Genomic DNA, 19,348 nt, shown 5'->3' with positions numbered 1-19,348 from the left:
TGAGAAGGAGCCCGGGGCTCAGAAATGACACTGAATTCACCAAGGTGTTTAAGACTAGGAAGTGTTGGGCTGGGATCTGATCCCTCTCTCTCTGATCCCAAAGTCCTTGCTTTAGTGCAACCAGCTTCCGAGACAGCACCAGTGATTCTCACCTCTGGTACTCACCCACCTGTGTGGTCCCTTCCACATCCAAGGGAGCTGAATGTGTAGCAAATAGAATATTATGCAAATGAGAGGTTTCCATAATGTGACATTTGAGGTTAGGTTAGAAAAGACATCAACACTCTGTATCAGTTCCTCTTGGATCATTATTTCCTCTGGGGAAAGCCAGCTACCATATCATGACAGGACTCAGGGAGCCTTAGGGAGAGGTTCAAGTGGCAAAAAACTGAGGCCTCCTACCAAGAAGTAACCCTAACTCGCCAGGTACCTAAGTCACCTTGGAAGTAGATCCTTTGGCCCCGGTCAGGCTTTCAGATGATGGCACCCCTACCAACATCTCTACTGCAACCTCCTGAGGGCCTCTGAGCCAGGACCACCCAGCCAAACTTGGGTTCCTGATGCCTGAAACCATGAGAGAATTGTTTTAAGTGAAAGTCACTCAGTTGCATCTGACTCTTTGCGACCCGTGGACAATAGTCCATGGAACTCTCCAGGGCAGAATACTGGAGTGGATAGCCATCCCCTTCTCCAGAGGATATTTCCAACCCAGGGACAGAACCCAGGTCTCCAGCATTGCAGGTAGATTCTTTACCAGCTGAGCCACCAGGGAAGCCCAGATTGTTTTAAGCCACTCTGTTTTACAGCAATTTGCTATTCAGCAGTGGAAAACTGGAGAAGGAAATAGCAACCCATTCCAGTGTTCTTGCCTGGAGAATCCCTGGCAGACTACAGTCTATGGGGTCGCAGAGAGTTGGACACGACTGAGTGACTATCACACAGTGGAAAACTATTACACTTCTCAATACCAGTCTGCCACCTACACTGTGATTGGCCCCAGGCCTCATCCAGAATAGAAGAGGACTGTTTATTTAGGCAAGTATGGATGTGAGAGTTGGACCATAAAGAAGGCTGAACACCGAAGAATTAATGCTTTCAAACTGTGGTGCTAGAAAACTCTCTTGAGAGTCCCGTGGACAGCAAGGAGATCAAACACTCAATCCTAAAGGAAATCAACCCTGAAGATTGATCGGAAGAATTGATGCGGAAGCTGAAGCTTCAATACTTTGACACCTGATGCGAAGAGCTGACTCATTGGAAAAGACCCTGATGCTGGGAAAGATTAAGGGCAGGTGGTGAAGGGGGTGACAGAGGATGAGATGGTTGGATGGCATCATCATCTCAATGGACATGAGTTTGAACAAACTCTGGGACCTAGTGAAGGACAGGGAAGCCTGGCAGGCTGCAGTCCATGGGGTCATAGAGAGTCAGACACGACTGAGCAACTGAACAACATGTATGGTGGCAAGGCTGGTTCTCCCATAGTTAGTTGGCTGGTGCTGAACGACGGGGACAGGGACCAAGCCCAGAATCGGAGAACTAGACTCCCTTCCTGGGCTATTTTTAGCCTCAGGGAGCTGTTGCTGCCTGCAAACATGCTTGACTGGCCTGATCCACCCCCGTGAACATGCATGCAGGAAGAAAGGAGACCTTGAGGCCATTTAAAACTTCCCGCTTGGTTCTCAGACACCTACTCTTAAGACCTTCTCTAGCAACAGGTTTTTATGACTCCATGACTGGGAAAAGCCTGAGACTCTTTTCTGGTATGATTTCTCAGAATTCTGATGGGAAGGGAGGGGTGGTCTTATAATTAGTGAAGTGACTGAAGTGTCCCAGGTGGCCGATGGGACCCTGAAAAGTCCAGCCTCCCTGGCAGAGAGGACGGCACAGCAGGATTTCCTGCCCCCTGGGTCATTTCAACTAGAGCTGCAGGGGGAACATTCCTCCCATGGAGTTCTGCTTTGATGCCACTTTTTTAGGATGCTTTCTCCAGAGCTTCTTGGTCCCTCAACCCTTTAATTAGTGTAAATGATTCTCAATCTGGGGTGATCCACAATGTCTAGAGATATTTTCGATTGTCACCCTGGGAATGGGTTGCTACAGGCATCTAGTGAGTATAAGCCGGGGATGTAGCTCAACATCCTACGAGGCACAGGCCAGTCCCCAGAACAAAGAATGAACTTGTCCAACACATCAAAAGGACCACAGTTGAGAGACTGCACACTGGAAGCTGGCCTAACGCCAGCCCACCAAAGAGCCTCATTTCCCTAGACAAGGAGAACTGAAGTTGCTATCCTGTGGCGGGGCTGGATGGAGACACGTGTCCCCAGGGGCGCAGGCAGCTGTGGACTCTATTATTAGCCCTGAGTGACCCTGGGAACACTGGGCTTCTTCTGCCTGAGAAACTCAAGCAAGGGGGCTTTTTTTCACTGATTCTGCTAAGTAAAAATCTATGTTTGCAGGGATATTAGTTTTAAAGTTACTGGTGTATATTAGGGGTTTAGAATGAGAGTGGGGAGGGTTGGCTGGAAAAGTACATGAACCTGTACATGAACGTGAAAGCCAGTCATGTATCTCCATCTTGGTGATATAGAACATGATACCCTTCTGCGAAGACCTTTCCTAACTGTGTGCTCTGAGCTGTTCTTTGACCAGGAGGGTACAGGTTGGTGCTAAATGATCCTCACTCTTTCTCTGGGTATTAACCAAGTACACGAGGCCACACCATTCATCGCAAAGTGTGTGAACTTTGGAACCGAGCCAGGGTAAAGCAGTTTCTGCATGGAGAGTGAACCTGTGATTTTGTTTCTTTGTTTTGTTGTTGTCTTTTGATTTGCTTTGTTTTTTGCTGCAAAGGAAGCTTCACTAGGGCAGAGACCTCTGTGACTTTTGATTTGTTAGTATAATGCTGAGAAAACACCCTGTCAACCTGAATCATGCAAATTATTATGAATATTTCAGGCTTCCCTGGTGGCTTAGATGGTTAACACTCTGCCTGCAATGCGGGAGATCTGGGTTCAATCCCTGGCTTGGGAAGATCCCCTGGAGAAGGGAATGGCAACCTACTCCAGTGTTCTTGCCTGGAGAATCCCATGGACAGAGGAGCCTGGCAAGCTAGTCCATGGGGTTGCAAAGAGTCAGACACGACTGAGCAACTAACACATATACACACGAACACTTTCACAGACCAACACACTCATGTCCAGCCAAGCCTCCCTTCAGAGAATCCAGCAAACTCATTTCTACATGGTCCTTTGAGCCTCATGTTAACAAAATCCATGCATTCAGGTAACTGAAGACTCCATTAGGAGCCCCAAGCAAATGGTTCTGAGTTTTTTCTTAAGGGTAAATCTGAGTCCCAAGGGAGGGGATGCAAAATGCCTTCTTTGGGCTCCTAGAAGTGTCAACAGATGGCTGTGCATCTGAGCTGTCAGCTTCCCCTCAGCCGCAGCCCACCACTCCCCAGGCTGGGCCCTCCGCTCCTCACCTCACAGGCAAACAGCTTGAACTGTAGCCCCAGGATCTTGTAGTCAATCAGCTGGTTCCCTCGAAGCTGAGTCAAAGCCTCCTTAAGGTCTTTAATGGCGGAATCATATCTGCAGAAAAGAAGCCAGTTCAGGGAAAGGAGGAAAAAAAGAATGAAGTGTGTGTCTGTTTCCTTTCATCCATCTGTTTCACTGGGACAAGAAGTCTTTTCAATCCTTTTTGACCTGCTCTAGTTTTTCGCCAACGCTGACCCCAGGATTCTGTAGAACTTGGTGTGAACAGCGCCCCTGGAGTTGTGCATCCCAGCAACACTGCAGGCCTTCCAGTCTCAGGCTGCCACAGGGATCTCTGTCTTTGCTGACTGCACACAGCCCCCACCTTTCTGACAACCAGCCTGTCACTTTCTGAAAGAGCCTCGATCTCCCCAGAGAGCTCCAAGCAGAGCAGCACCTGTCGCCCCGTGTCTCCATGGAGCTGATTCATCCCCCACCAGGCAGCCAGGCCAGCCTGACGCAGCTCCCAGGGGCCCTTCCTCAAGGCCACTGATGGCACCCTCCTGCCCAGAACCTTCTCCTTCAGCATTTTTTGAGTTCTTAGCTCTTGGTTTGTGGCTGTCCCCTCCTCCTCTTCCACATACTTTAGGAAAAAAGACAAACCATCACTTAAGCCAGAGAGCCCCTTTTTTTTTTTCTTGGTAAAAGTTAAGAATAAAAATGTTTTAGATTATTGTGTATTTAATTTTTGGCTGTGCTGGGTCTTGGTTGCTGCACACGGGCTGGTTGCAACGAGTCGGAGCTACGGTCTAGCTGCAGTGCGCAGGCTTCTCATTGCGGTGGCTTCTTTTGTTGTGTAGCAGCGGCTATAGGCATGCAGGTTTCAGTAGGTGCAGCTCTCAGGCTCTAGAGCACGGGCTCAGTAGCTGTGACACACGGGTTTAGTTGCCCCATGGCACGTGGGATCTTCTCAGACTCAGGATCGAACCAGCATCCCTTGCATGGCAAGGCAGAGTCTTCACCACTGGACCATCAAGGAAGTCCCCAGACGGCATCTCTAACCCTGCTCCTGGCACTGGCCTTCAGCTCCATTGGGTTGGCGTTGTGCTGACTGGCTTGAGGTGGATCGGGATGGCTGTCATTGGCTTGGTAGCAGAGAATGGGGCTGACCACACCAACAGTGCCCATCAGGGTGTGGGCAGGACCTAAGGCCAGGCCTGCTTGGCCTGCCTCTAATCAACACAGAGGCCCTGGTGGGAGGGAGCCATTGCTGGGCAGCAGGGGATAGAAGCAGCAAAAATCAAGCTAGCCCCAGCCCCAGCCCAGCCCCCGGTTTGGCAGGAACAAATTTGCCTGTCTGTGTGGCTCCCACCGGGCAACTAAACCAAACGTCCCTCAGCCACCATCTGACCCAGAGTTGCCACTTGTGGCTTCTCTTGGAGACAAGCCTGGAATGTGAACACAGGCTGGTGGGGACCCTCGAGAGGTGGTGTGGGTAACGAAGGTGCCCGAGGACAGCGGCCAAGGGACTGGGACCAGGTCCACCAGCCCTGCCACTAACTGGGAGACCCTGGCAGACTGCCTCCCTGGCCTCACTCCACATGGATATTATAAGGAGTGCATTGTGCGCAAGGGATATATTATATTCAGGGAGCATAGCACATCAGGCGCTTCCGAGTATGTGGTCCTGGATCTAATTTCTGAAGTCAAACCCACGTGGACTGGAGTCCTGCTTCTGCCCCTTACTGCTGCTGCTGCTGCTAAGTCGCTTCAGTCGCGTCCAACTCTGTGCGACCCCAGAGACGGCAGCCCACCAGGCTCCCCTGTCCCTGGGATTCTCCAGGCAAGAACACTGGAGTGGGTTGCCATTTCCTTCTCCAATGCAGGAAAGTGAAAGTGAAGTCGCTCAGTCATGTCCAACCCTTAGCGACCCCATGGACTGCAGCCCACCAGGCTCCTCCGTCCATGGGATTTTCCGGGCAACAGTACTGGAGTGGGGTGCCATTGCCTTCTCCGAGAGAGATATATATATATATATTTCCAGCTCTAAAACCGGCAACTAAATTCACACACCAATCTTCTATTACATGCTTGCGTGTATGCACGCTAAGTCACTTCAGTCGTGTCCTACTCTGTGCGACCCCTCGGACTATAGCCCGCCAGGCTCCTCTGTCCATGGGGATTCTCCAGGTAAGTGTACTGCAGTGGATGGCTGTGCCTTCCTCCAGGGAGTCTTCCCGACCCAGGCATGGAACCCGCGTCTCTTATGTCTCCTGAACTGGCGGCGGATTCTTTACCACTGGTGTCACCTGGGAAGCCCTTACCGCATGCCTACTTAATACCATATGCTGTATTAACTGTTCTCAGGAGATAACAATACACAGTTGTTGGGACTTCCCTGGTTGGTCCAGTGGCTAAGACTCCACACTCTCAATGCAGGGGGCTGGAGTTTGATCCCTGGTCAGGGAACTAGATCCCGCTTGCCACAACTAAAGATCCCAGATGACATAATGAAGATCAAAGATCCCACGTCCTGCAATTGGGACCCGGTGCAGACAAATAAATAAATGAAACATTTTTTTTAAAATACATGGCTGTAGAAGCCAGAACGCTCATGTCAGGGAAACTGGAAGCTGACCAGGAGGGCGGCCTGGCTGAGAGATCCCAGGGTGGCCAGGGAAAGCTGGACATTCTGTCATCATTTGGTTGGTAGTGACTCCCACAGCCACAGGGGCTGCAGGAGTGACAGGAGCACACAGCCTGGGTTGGAAACAGAAGGATGGCTTCCTCTAACATATCTTTGTTAATAAGTGAAGTTGCTCAGTCCTGTCCAACGCTTTGTGACCCCATGGACTGTAGCCTGCCAGGCCCCTCGGTCCATGGGATTTTCCAGGTGAGAATACTGGAGTGGGTAGCCATTTCCTTCTCCACGGGATCTTCCCGACTCAGGGATCGAACCCAGGTCTCCCACATTAAAGGCAGATTCTTTACTGTCTGGGCCACCAAACTTTTCACAAGCATTCCGGCCATTCCTTAAGCATCTCAAGTCATTTACACACCCTTTTAGGCATTTCCTTGAAGGGGGAGAGGAGAAGCATTCTTGTGCTTTCTAAGCTGGAACATAGCCGGTGACTGGCTCTGATTCACTGAGCCAAAAAGGCGGGCGGTGGGCAGAAACGCAGGTGTCCTGTTTCCTGGGCAGATGGGATTTCCATCATGTTCCACTGCCTGTTTGTGAGTGCACTGAAGGTCCTCGGAGGGCCCGTGGGGCTCTGTCTGCAGTCACCTGCCGGTGTGCCTGCCTCCCTCAGCAGATGAGTTTCAGCTGTGAAGGAGCACCGCCTGGGTCTACCTAGGATTGAGTGAGCCCAACTCCTCCTAATTCTGCCCAGCAAGATCGCTAAAGATCCGGGCCCAGTAGGACGGAGAAAGAAAGGACTGATGTTATTCAAAAGGCTTGCTTTGTGTTTAAAACACCCCTGCTAGGTGTCTGTTTTTAAACGTCTTTGACAGCATCGCCCTGAAGGCCTCTCCTCAGCTGCCTGGTTTACCCAGAGCAGCTCCCCTGGAGCGTGTGCTCTGATGCACAGCTCTGCTTCCTGCTGCCCAGGGTCTGAAAAAGCTCAGTATGAGAAATCCAAAATAGCCTTCAGTCCTCTGCGCTGGGAGGCAGGCAGCACAGCCCCTGCCTCTTTCCAGCCCTCCAGCAGGAGGTTTCCTCCATGCCATTTGGAGCCCACAGCATCCCCTGAGAGGCCAAGGAGCTGGCATCTTCCCCTGGTTCTGCTGGGCAGGACCTGAGCAGACACCTGAAGGGCACTCCACCTGGTTTCTTCTCAGCTCACCAGCGCAGCTGCTGACTGGCTAATGCTTCTCCCCAGCTCTGAGCCGGAGAGGGTTTATTACCCTCGTTTCTGTAACACTCCCTAGAAAGGTTTTTTTCCTTAGTAACCACTGAAATTCCCAATTACTCCTGCACTGCCAGTGCCAGCCTGTAGACTAGAATCCTGCAGTCCCCACTCGGGTAATGGAGAGAGACTGAGCCAGCTGAAAGGGGTTGAAGCGTCACATGCCTCCATGCCGGGGCCTGGGGACATGCCCTTGCCCATTCAGAAGTCAGGGAAAAGACTGCTGCGTTGCCTCTTTGAGCAGCTCCATCGAAAGGGCCTGGCCATATTTTCAGGGCCCTAAAATGTACAAGGGGCTGCCCAGATGACTCAGATGGTAAAGAAATCTGCCTGCAATGCAGGACCCACCGGTTCAATCCCTGGGTCGGGAAGATCCCCTGGAGTAGGAAATGGCAATCCACATCCAATCCAATCCCACGTAGAGAGGAGTTTACAGTGGGCAACAGTCCATAGGGTCACAAAGGATCTGACATGACTGAGCGTGTACACATGCAAGATTTATAAGGTTGGGATCTGAAAGGTACCTTGAAATCCCATCTCCTTTTGAATGACAAGGTGGGGGTTAGAGAGATGAGACATCCCTCAGGACTGACTTGCCTGGGCAGAACAACTCTAACTTTACTCTGCTGGAAATTTATAATGACAGATGAACAACCCAACATCTGAAAGTGGGAAAAACTGAGAGAAGAAACACCCATAACATTAGCACCTTAAAACAAACCCTGTAGTGATCTGAGGGTCATCCTAACCCATGACTGAGAAGCGATAGTTCCAGGTCCGCATAGGCACTTATCTAAAAACCTCTCCCATAGCACCTGTCCCATTGTGCCCTGCGTAATAGATCTAGTGTTTGTGACCTGCTTCCCCTTTTCAATACATAAGTTCCTTGAAAGTGTGAAGTGATAGTTGCTCAGTCGTGTCCGATTCTTTGCAACCCCATGGACTGTAGCCTGCCAGGCTCCTCAGTCCACAAAATTCTCCAGGCCAGAATACTGGAGTAGGTTGCCATGCCATCCTTCAGGGGATCTTCCTGACCCAGGGATCGAACCCAGGTCTCTTGCATCGCAGGCAGATTCTTTACCATCTGGGCCACCAGGGAAACCCTCTAAGTTCCTAGAAGCAGAGACTATATTTCACCCGCTTGTTTATTTACTCCCATAAGCATTTATTAATACTGTACTAGATACTGAAATACAAGAGTGAATAAGGATTCTCCCCTCACGAGTAGTGGAGGAGACAAATATACAGGCAAGTATCTATCATTGGAGAGACAGCTGTAATCAAAGGAGGCACAAAAGAGAGTGGTCACCTGGGTGAGTGTGCCTGGGGCAGACATTGGAGGGTGTGAGTGGGTGGACAGCTGCTGAACCAGAGAGCAACAGGCAAGGGAAGCTCCTCTTTATCCTAGGATCCACTGGAGGTTCTTCAGCAGATGACATTTCTTTTTTTAAAAAGGTCATTCTAGGATATCATTGAAGCAGGCAAGAGTGGTGGCTAGGGAAGCCATGGTACAATAGTCCTGGTAAAAAAAAAAATGAGGTCTAAACCAGCATGGTGCTGGAAGGGAGGGTGAGGGTTCTTGTATGATTTTCAGGGGACACTAAACCCCCTGAAATTGCACATAAAATTAGGTATGTGCTTGCATGTGTTTTTCTGGGAAAATTGCCCATATATTTTGCTATTTAACAACCAATGAAAAAAGGACAAAGCATCAAGAGCTGATGGAGAAGGCAATGGCACCCCACTCCAGTACTCTTGCCTGGAAAATCCCATGGATGGAGGAGCCTGGTGGGCTGCAGTCCATGGGGTCGCTAAGAGTCGGACACGACTGAGCGACTTCACTTTCACTTTTCACTTTCCTGCATTGGAGAAGGAAATGGCAACCCACTCCAGTGTTCTTGCCTGGAGAATCCCAGGGACGGGGGAGCCTGGTGGGCTGCGGTCTATGGGGTCACACAGAGTCAGACATGACTGAAGTGACTTAGCAGCAGCAGCAGCAGCATCAAGAGCTGAACCTTGGACTTTCCTGGTGGTCTAGTGGTTGATTATCCACTGGCCAATGCAGGGGACACAGGTTTGATCCCAGGTCCAGGAAGATTCCACATGCTGAGGGGCAACGAAGCCCACGCATCACAACTGCTGAGCCTGTGCTCTCGCGCTCAGAAGCCACAACTACTGAAGCCCGCCTGCCCTAGAGCCCGTGCTCCACAAGAGAAGCCACCGCAATGAGAAGCCCACACACCGCAATGAAGAGTAGCCCCTGCTAGCTGCAATCAGAGAAAGTCTGCATGCAGCAACAAAGACCCAGCACAGCCAAAAAGAAATTAAAATAAAATAATTAAAAAAAAATTTTAAACAGAGCTGAGTCTTGTGGAGGGGAGGACACCAAAGCCTATGGATTGAGCAAAAGAAAAAAAAAGGCAGCTCAGGACCCAGACTCGTGTCTCATTTATGTTATTTCCTTAATAAGTAGTTGTTGAATTAAAGGTAAAATTTGATAGATTTCTCTCTTAGATTTAACGATTACCAGTCACAGACTAATTGAATCCTGAGTCTGATTTCTGGATCTTATTAAGATCTTTTTGACTCACTCAAAACACGAGGCTTTCAGGTTCTGAGATTTCTGGGCATTTCATGGAGAAATGTCTTCTGGGAGCCTCCCTTCTTTGCCATCTGTCTCCTCATTTGAGGCTGTTAGAGCTGATTCAAGGATGGCCTGAGAGTTTGTCCTTCTAGAGATCTGCAAGAGGTTTTGTGCTCAAACCTGCTCACAGGTCCCATACATCCTGAGGCTGGTGGGGATGAGGGGAGGGGGACCGAGAAGGAGAAGAGGGTTAAGAAGGAAGACGGGGTATGATGCCATTGAAAGTAAAGGCCTGTGTATCTTTTCTCTATTCAAGGCTTTCCCTTCCCAGACAGCCTCTGTGTCTGTGATTCTTCTTTTGGGAGACTTCACTCCTGCTCTTAACTCATTCAGGTAAATGACCGCATCTACATCCCAGAAGTCCTCTGAGCGGTTGGTAGTTGCCCATGGCAACGGCTCTGCACAGTGGCCTGGCAGGCTTGGTTTCTGACTAAACTGGAGGATCAAAGCCTTTCCGGGTTCCAGAGGATCCAATCCCAGCCTACCCCTTCCCCAGTGCCTGGACATTCTCTGTAGCCTCCCCTCCATCCCACCAACGCCCTGCCTCATCTGTTGTGCACACACACACACCATGCCCCTGCTAACATGTTACTGTTTGAACTGTTCTTCCTTAGCCTGAGCTGAATTGTCTTCTCTGGAACTTGTGCACACTCAGGGAACTATTTCTACAAAAGATCAGTTAGTCATCCCCTACATTTTAAACAAATGCTTAGAATATATTTTGTTATTTGTATGTTTTTAGGGCATTTGGGGGAGGGCTGTGGGACTCGAGATTAACTTTCATTTTCTATTTGTCTTTTTACTAATTATTTCCTGTTGACTATAAACAAACCAAAAATACAGAAAAGCTGACAGAAGAAGATGGAAATCTCTCTAATTTCAGTAGCTGGGGAGGACTGCTGAAAACATTTTGGTCGATGGCCTTTCAGACTATTCTGTGAAACGGTAATGGGATTGTACGATACTATTCTGAAATCTGCTTTTAATTTAGTATATATTGTGAACTTCTTTCTACAGTAAGACAAACACTACTCATCTGTATTAATATATTCTGGTACATACAATATTAATTGTTTATGTTCTCATTTTAGTGACTGAATTATACCTCATTGAATGCATTAAACTGGGTTTTGGAAAATACATTCTGCAGGAATGTATTTTTTTTGTTAAGCCAGATCTAAGTCAATCACCTAGGAAGCTTTTATTTATTTATTTATTGGCCATGCCCATGTGGTCTGTGGAATCTTAGTTCTCTGACCTGGGATTCAACCCAGGCCCTCAGCAGGGAGAATGCGGAGCCCACCAAGGAAGAGACGTTGTGATGTGGTTTCCTGATCTTTGTCATTGTGTGAGAGCTCAATACCTCACAGCAGTAGACAATCAGGGGTCCTCCCTTGATGGCTGCAGTATTTACAACCTGAACTGCCCAGGAGACCCTTCAGGAAATGGTGGGATGCCATCCCCAGCCTGTGATGGTTACGCAGCCTTATGGTGAGCTGTAGCTGGGTGGCAGGCCTGCCTTCCCTCCCCAGACAGGGATTCTGCCTCGTGGTGACTGGTTGCGTTACTGCCCAGAGAAAGCCCCGTCATGCTTCCCCACAGAGGCTGAGGAGACACGTCTCAAGCACCAAGTCTGGCAGCACCAAGACCCGCTCTGGGTTTCTCTGCACGATTCCCCAGCTTGTGCAACACTGGACCACTTACTTCTCCATCTGGTAATAGAGCATCCCTCGTTGGAAGTAGGACACTGCCAAGTGCTTGTCTCGGTTAATGCTTTTGGTGAAGGCCTGCGGAGGGAACAGTCAGGCGGTAAGTAGGTGTGAGATGAGCCAGTGGGTGCGGCAAGCAGGAAGGGTCTGGAAAACCGTTGATGTCTTGGAGATGACAAGCGGCTTAGGGGTCAGAGTACTTGGTGTTGTCACTTCCTAGCGGCATGGCATGAGACAGGTTGCCCAATCTCCTTGAACTTTAGTTTTCTCCTCTGTAAAATGTGGATATGCATATCTCCCTTTCATGATTACTATCAGGATTAATAAAAGTCATCAAGTTTGAATATAACCTAATTAAAATGTTATCTACAGGATACATTTATCTTATAAATTTATTATAAGGATATTACACAATTAAGATCATTATCGATCTGTGTGTTCCTATTGCCATTTTGTTCACTGTTTTGAAATCTCATACAATTAAAATAATAACAATAATAATGCATTTAAAATGCCAGGAGCAAGGACTCAAGCATAAAACCAAAGAAAGGCAGCGAGAATGAGATGCCAGAGTGGAAGAAAGCAAAGGGAAGCCTAGAGCAGGGGGAGGAGGGAGGGACAGGGGAGTGGGCCAGTTGGGAGACCCGAGAGGAGAGGTAAGGCTGGAGTCAACATCCCCTGCTGGCAGAGCTGCACCCGGCCCTCTGCCCGGACTGACAACCTTTCCTCTGACAGTGTGCACTTTGTTTCCAATAGCCCCTGGGATCTGCGGTTCTGTTTGCTCAGTCCCTGGGCAGCCCCCCACCCCCAGAGGAGGTGGGGCCACTGTCTTCCCTCCAGTGAGACGTAGAGGGTCCTCCCGCGCTCCCATCTGCCCACTCTGCAGCCTGAGGCTGTGCGGGTATTCCACAAAGCTTCTCTCTCTCCCTCTTTCCCAGGGCAAGGATGGCTGTGGGGGTCCCCTTCAAGGTGCTGGGGAGTCAGTCATCTAGCCACACCACCTTGCAAAGACTTGCAGTGAAAGGTAAAAATAAGGACTAACATTTACACAGTGGTGTGAAGTTACACAGGACTTGAATAATCTATGCCTCCTATATAGGGAAAGAACCTAAAAAAGAATGGGTATATATACATGTATATACACATATATACATGATTTACATCATTGTATACCTGAAACTAACACAACATTGTAAATCAACTATATTCCAACAAAAACTAACTTAAAAAAATAGTTCATGCCTCACTTATCTTCAAGATCCTTAGCCTCTCCAGAAGCTGAAAGCCCGACGTCTATGACTTCCCAACACCAAAAAGCCCAGAGACAGGCGGAGCTGGGGTTTGATCCAAAAGTTATACCCTTTCCAGCTTACCACGACCAATACAAAAAAGTGATTGTTGGGAATGCTTAACCCCATAGTAGGGAATATGAGAGAGAGAGAGAAAAACAGTGGAGAAATATGACATTCCACACATGTCCTAAAATCACTACAGATGGTGACTGCAGCCATGAAATTAAAAGATGCTTGCTCCTTGGAAGAAAAGCTATGACCAACCTAGACATCATATTAAAAAGCAGAGACACTACTTTGCCGACAAAGGTCCATATAGTCAAAGCTGTGGTTTTTCCAGTAGTCATGTATGGATGTGAGAGTTGGACCATAAAGAAGGCTAAGCGCTGAAGAATCCATGCTTCCGAACTGTGGTGCTAGAAAAGTCTCTTAAGCGTCCCTTGGATGGCAAGGATATCAAACCAGTCAATCCTAAAGGAAATCAACCCTGAAGATTCATTGGAAGGACTGATGCTGAAGCTGAAGTTCCAATACTTGGACCACCTGATTCGAAGAGCTGGTTCATTGGAAAAGACCTTGATGCTGGGAAAGACAGAAGACAGGAGAAGGGGATGACAGAGATGAGATGGTTGGATGGCATCACCGACTCAATGGACATGAGTTTGAGCAAGCTCCTGGAGATGACGAAGGATGGGGAAGCTGGGTGTGCTGTAGTCCATGGGGTCTCAAAGAGACTGAACACCACCAGTCCGCAGTAGACATCATTAATCAATCACCATCTGCATTCCTTCCACCAGCCTCAGACTCCTTTGTAGAGTGCTCCACATAATGGATCAGAATTGTCACTTGAGGGGGAACCTATTTTTCTTAAGTGCCTTCTCTTCATCTCTTGGGCAAGCAAAGCTCACTCACAGGAAGGTCTTAGAAAGCCAAAAGAGGTTCTTGGAAATCAGACGTTAAGCAGTTTAGACAGAGATTCTGTGGCTCGCAGTCAATAAAGGAAACAGAACTAGGAGAGGCTTTCAAAAAGGTGTTAAGGAAAGTTTCCAGAATGATTTGAATGTAATCGATGGAGAATAAAGGAGAACAAAACCCACAATGAACAGTTCCCACCGGGGCTGCCTTTTCGAACCACCTGGGGAGCTTTTCAAAGCGGTGGCCGCCCAGGCTGCTCTGCAGGCCAATTGAATCAGAATTTCTGGGGGTGGGTTGGGCCGGGGCAGCCTTTGTTCTTCTGAAGCTCCTGAGAGGGTTCTAAAGTGCAGCCCGGGCTGAGAACCAGTTAAGACAAAGGCCCCCGGGGGAGGCGGGGGCCGAGACACCTCCACTCACCTTCTCCGCCTCCGGCAGGTTCCCCAGAATCGTGTATATGCAGCCCACATTGAAGCAGATCCTGGAGTGGGGGTCCTGTACCCCAGTGAAGGCGTCCAGGGCTCCCTTCCAGTCCTTCTTGTCAGCTGCCAGCACTCCTTCATTCCAGAGGCTGATGGCCTCGGCCAGGGACATGGTCAGGTGCAAACCGGGAGGGCTGCCTGGAGACCGGGGGAGAGGGCAAGCCCGTGTCTCCCCAGCCGGGCCACCCCAAACCCGCCTTCACTTTCCTGGCCTGGAGCTCAGACTTGGGGCTCAGGCTCCTCAAGACAACTTCTCAGTGTTGCAAAGGCGGCAGGAAGTGTCCCCACCTTTTGGCAACGGACGCACAGAGCAGTCAGTTCTGTGAGAGAAAAGGAAAGAGAAGGAGAAAGAGGGCAAGCGGGGCGGAGTGTGGGGGAGAGAGGAAGTACATCAGATACTGCCCCTGAGGCCGCAGTTCCCCAAAATGCTTCTGCTCTGTCCCCCAGCTCCTCCCCTCCGTCTCCCACCCGCCTCTGCGGGGCGGCAGCTTTTGGCCAGGGCTCTGACCCCAGGTTCAAGGCGACTTCTGGCTGCCTGTCCAGCGAGGGTGTTGGGTGACAGAAGAGTTCTATTCAGTCTAGAATGAATTCTTTGCTCACTTCCTCACACCCTTGTTGGAGTAGGAAATGGCAACCCAGTCCGGTCTTCTTGCCTGAAGAATTCCATGGACAGAGGTGCCTGGCGGGCTGCAGTCCATGGGGTGGCGAGGGGTTGGACATGCCTGAGCGACCAACACTTTCACACCCTCACAGACTGTCTTGATGTATTTGGTTTTTTATCTCTGGCTAAAATTGGCAATCAGATTCCCGAGTAGGATGGTCTTGGGTGTCCGTCTGAGTCTGAGGTACTTTTGTGAACACTTAGGAAGCTCAGTGGGGACCAATCTCCTACAAATGGCAAAACTAGGAGCCAAATATGACAGCGAATGACTTCTCTTATCCTGTGAAAAACTGAAGAGACAAGGGTTCTCACTGATGACTGATCTGTTTACTAGTCTCCTAAAACACAGATGTACATCTCCTTCCCTGCTGCCCTGAGAAAGTAGAAAAATCAGTAAGATAATTGGGAGGAGAGGGTATAATGAATTTGATTTACTAAAATCCTGGCTTCTTGTTAATCACACTCCAGAGTAAAGGTAAAATGCAATTCTGAGGGTTAAATGCTTAGATGGCAACACTCGCTCTGTCTTTACTGAAGCACCTGTCAGTTATCACCAAACTTCCCCTAAGAGCCCAAAAATAAAACTTAAAAATGTCCATTCTATAAGGCTTATAGGATTGAAGATGAGAGAATTGGGAAGATGTGTGTGCACTTTTGTAGGGAGCATGCCCTGTGTTTGGAAGGTCTTCTCATCTCACTTTGTCTGGCAAACTCCTACTCATTCCTGAAGGCCCAGTGAAATATCACCCCCTGCCTGAAATCTAGTTCCACACTCCAGCTAGCAGAGATTCCCCCTCCTTTGTACCACCTCCTCCCAAACAATTGTATTTGTTGCCGTTTCTCTTTTCATTTGCCCAAGCTCTTAGACTCCTGAATAGCTGGGCCCATGCCTTTTCAATTCTAGGATTCCCAGCTCCTAGAATGGGAACACACTCAATACATGACGAAGGGATGCATTCCAAAAAGAAGTTAGAGATCCTTGGCAAATGACCAGCCAATAGCAGTGATGACAGGGAGGGAGAGATACTGCTATTCCACCTGGTGAAAAAATAGAACTCAATCAGCACGTTGATTATTCTGAGGAAAACCAAGTGGTTTTGTAACTAAGCTAGACTTTAAGCTTTCTTTTCACACTGTTATCAGAGTCTGCCACACAAAACTCTCCGGAAGCTGATGCCTATGAGTTTTCCAGTCTTATTTTCCCAGAATGTCCTTCACAGGCCCCTACAAACTCTACCGCTTGCTTCTCTTCCCCCCTGGGTCTTCATTTCCTGCCTCTCTGCTTTGGCTCCTGCTGGCTCCCCTGCTTGGGCTGCCCTTCCCAATGTCTGCTCCTTCAAACCCACCTTGCACAGACGTGGGTGCCCTGCTCAGATATCCCCTTCCTCCAGAAGCTGTGCTGAATTCAGGCCCAGTCTTAAGCCCCTAGACCTGTGATCTTACTTCTGAACTCCCACGTGGTTCTAAGTCACCCTCACGTGAGTAAAGAGTGTGTACGTGTGTCTTAGCTCCTCAAACAGACTGCCCCATCCTTGCTTCCCCCAGAGACCCAGCAGTGCTGTGCACACTCATTTCTGTCCAGTTACACCCCTCTCCCCACGCCACCATAAGCCTGTGGATGAACATATCGTCTAACCTCTTGACATGCATCCATCTATTCCCTACAGAGTAGCCAGACTATTTTTTTTTTCTTTTTTACAGCATAAACTCTTTATATCTTTATAATTTGTTTCTTTTTAATTGGAGGATGATTGCTTTACAATGTTGTGTTGGTTTCTGCCATACATCAACATGAGTCAGCCATAGGTATACACATGTTTCCTCCCATTGAAATATGTACATTACCATGTGTAAAATAGACAGCTAATGGGAAGTTGCAGTATAGCGCAGGGAACTATAGCGCAGTTGAACCAGTGCTCAACCTGGTTCTCTGCGACAATCTAGAGGGGGCGGGGTGGGAGGTGGGAGGGAGGGTCAACAGACTAATCTTTTAAAAATACAGGTTGGATCACGTCATGCCCCTGCTTTAAAACCTTCAGTGCCTTAGTTATTACTCTTAGGATACAAACCAAACTCCTTCCCACGGTGCCAGAAGGATCCTCTCTACACACTGCGCCCCCTCCCCCCACCCCAATCCCTGCCCCACCATTTCCCTTCCATCCCTTCCTCACCCCTTCCCAGTGTTTCCATGCAACGTCGCATTGTTAAATGGTTTCCTCTGCTTGGGATGTTCTTCCCCCAACCCCCTTGCCCGGCTGGTTCGGTTCCAACTCATCTTTCACTCCCTCAAGAAGGCCTTTCTTGATCCATGACCTTCCTGTGTTCGTCCTTTCTCTCTCTCACAGCACACAGTTCTCTTGGGTCACGGTGTTTGTCACAATTTGTAATTGTATTACAGTAGTCATCGATGGAGAAGGCAATGGCACCCCACTCCAGCACTCTTGCCTGGAAAGTCCCACGGGTGGAGGAGCCTGGTGGGCTGCCATCTATGAGGTCGCACAGAGTCGGACACGAGTGAAGCGAGTTAGCAGCAGCAGCAACAGCAGTCATCAATACTATTAGTAGATGACCTTCTCAACCACCCTTCCTTCATTCCCCATTTTTCCTTTGGTAGAACCCCCATTCTGTTCAAGTCTCCACTCTCTGGAGGCCAAGTGCCTCAGGAGAGATAAACTCCCAACACCGCCCCAAGGAGTGGGGTTCTGACTGGTTCAGGCACAAGCGTGAGATGGAATTCTAGTTAATAACACATTTGGAGAAGGCTGCTGAGGATTTCTGGGCAAGATTTTTTTGCCCTGCTGATTAAAAAAAAGACACATGGAAAGAAACAAGACAGTCCTTATTTTTCCCCTGGACAGTATTATGAAGCTGCGCCTGGAACAGTAGCAGCTATCTTGTGACCACGAGGAAAGCCAGCTAAGAGCAAGCCATTGTTTTAAGGAAAAGAGAATGAAAAACTAAAAACCTGGATCCTTAATTATGTTGGTGAGCTCCTAAGTTAACCCATCTTGGAACTAATTTTCTCAGAATTTCTTTGTTGGCGAGATAAGTCTGTTTATTGTTTAAGCTATTTGAATAGTGTCTTCTGTTTTTTATCATTTAAAACATTCTGACAGACATACCACTATATTTTCCATTCTTGGCACAGCACTGGACATAGTAGGTGTTCAGAAAACCCTTATTGAATAAATTAAGACACTGGTTGAATCTCACAGTTTTAGCTCAATGTTTGCAAAATTATTTCAAAGTTCTGTATAAGCAAGATTTGCATTTGCTTTGCTCACAGATCATAAACTCCTGTTGGATGCGCTCATTCAACGGGAAGCTAAGAATATTCCTAAGGCTTTCCTTTTTCTGGAGGGAGGGACCCCTGAAATTAAACTCATTGTTCTCATTATTCCTTGGCAGTCAGCAATCACCTTCTCCTCCCTACACACTCCAGTATTCTTGCCTGGAAAACACCATGGATAGAGGAGCCTGCCAGGCTACAGCCCATGGGGTCGCAAAGAGTTGGACATGACTGAGCATGCATGTATGCCCCACTTTTAGAGCTTAGCATTTCATCATTCTTCAGCTTTTTCTAACTTTTTTGCAGCTTCTCTCTCAAACTCCCCAAAGGGTGGAAACAGGTCTGTTTCCCCTCATTCTTTCACGCTCTAGGCACATAGCAGGTGTTCTGTGGACCACTGATTGGTTAAATGAACCAAAATGAAGAAACCGGAACCCTACTTGAAGAAATAGCTTTATGGAGTTTTTCATTATCACCCTTATTTGCATACAGTGTGGTACATTACAATAGTAGGCAGAGTATGTACATCCTGTTTCCTTAAATCTAACATCAGAAGATACTGACACTGAGTACGAGACAGGGAAGCCTCAGGAGGTTGGCAGGGAGACCTCATTTATTACATGTGAACTTGGCCTGAATTTCACAGGGAGGACACAGAAAACTCAGTGTGGGTCTCCTTCGTCAGCAAGGCTGGTTGAAACCCTCGAGGCTAAAAGCCTTCCTTCTCCAGGAAGATGTCATAAGTTAGTCCTGTCTAGCCTACCTGGTTAGTAGTTTATTTCTGCATAAAAAGTCATCACAAACTTAGTGACTTACAATAATACGCATTCACTCTCACGGTTTTCATGGGGCAGGCATCCGGGCATGGCCTGGCTGGTCCTCTGTTCGGGTTTCACCAGGCTGAGATCAAAGTGTGGGCCAGGCTGCATTCACCTGGAAGCTTAACTGGGGAAGAGTCTGCTCCTAAGCTCC

At 48.6% G+C, this 19,348-nt stretch overlaps 1 protein-coding gene across 2 annotated transcripts in view; it reads right to left on the bottom strand.

The window, feature by feature from the left end:
* NCF2 (neutrophil cytosolic factor 2) overlaps nucleotides 1–14,838 on the bottom strand; it is a 33,255-nt gene extending 18,417 nt beyond the window's left edge. Inside the window, exons 1-3 of one of the 2 annotated variants that reach the window (XM_005893085.3) lie at nucleotides 14,365–14,838; nucleotides 11,736–11,818; nucleotides 3,488–3,596 (exon numbers count right to left, since the gene is read on the bottom strand). In XM_005893085.3, the coding sequence (XP_005893147.2) occupies nucleotides 3,488–3,596; nucleotides 11,736–11,818; nucleotides 14,365–14,538 (366 nt within the window). In that variant the 5' untranslated portion in view covers nucleotides 14,539–14,838. The remainder of the gene's footprint in view (nucleotides 1–3,487; nucleotides 3,597–11,735; nucleotides 11,819–14,364) is intronic. The other variant, XM_005893086.3, reaches the window with a different exon arrangement.
* Between the last annotated feature and the right edge of the window lie 4,510 nt (nucleotides 14,839–19,348).

The sequence above is a fragment of the Bos mutus genome, chromosome 16, assembly GCF_027580195.1.
Source record: "Bos mutus isolate GX-2022 chromosome 16, NWIPB_WYAK_1.1, whole genome shotgun sequence".
Lineage (NCBI taxonomy): Eukaryota > Metazoa > Chordata > Mammalia > Artiodactyla > Bovidae > Bos > Bos mutus.
Note: the sequence above shows the minus strand (reverse complement) of the source record. Positions and strands in the feature narration are given on the sequence as shown.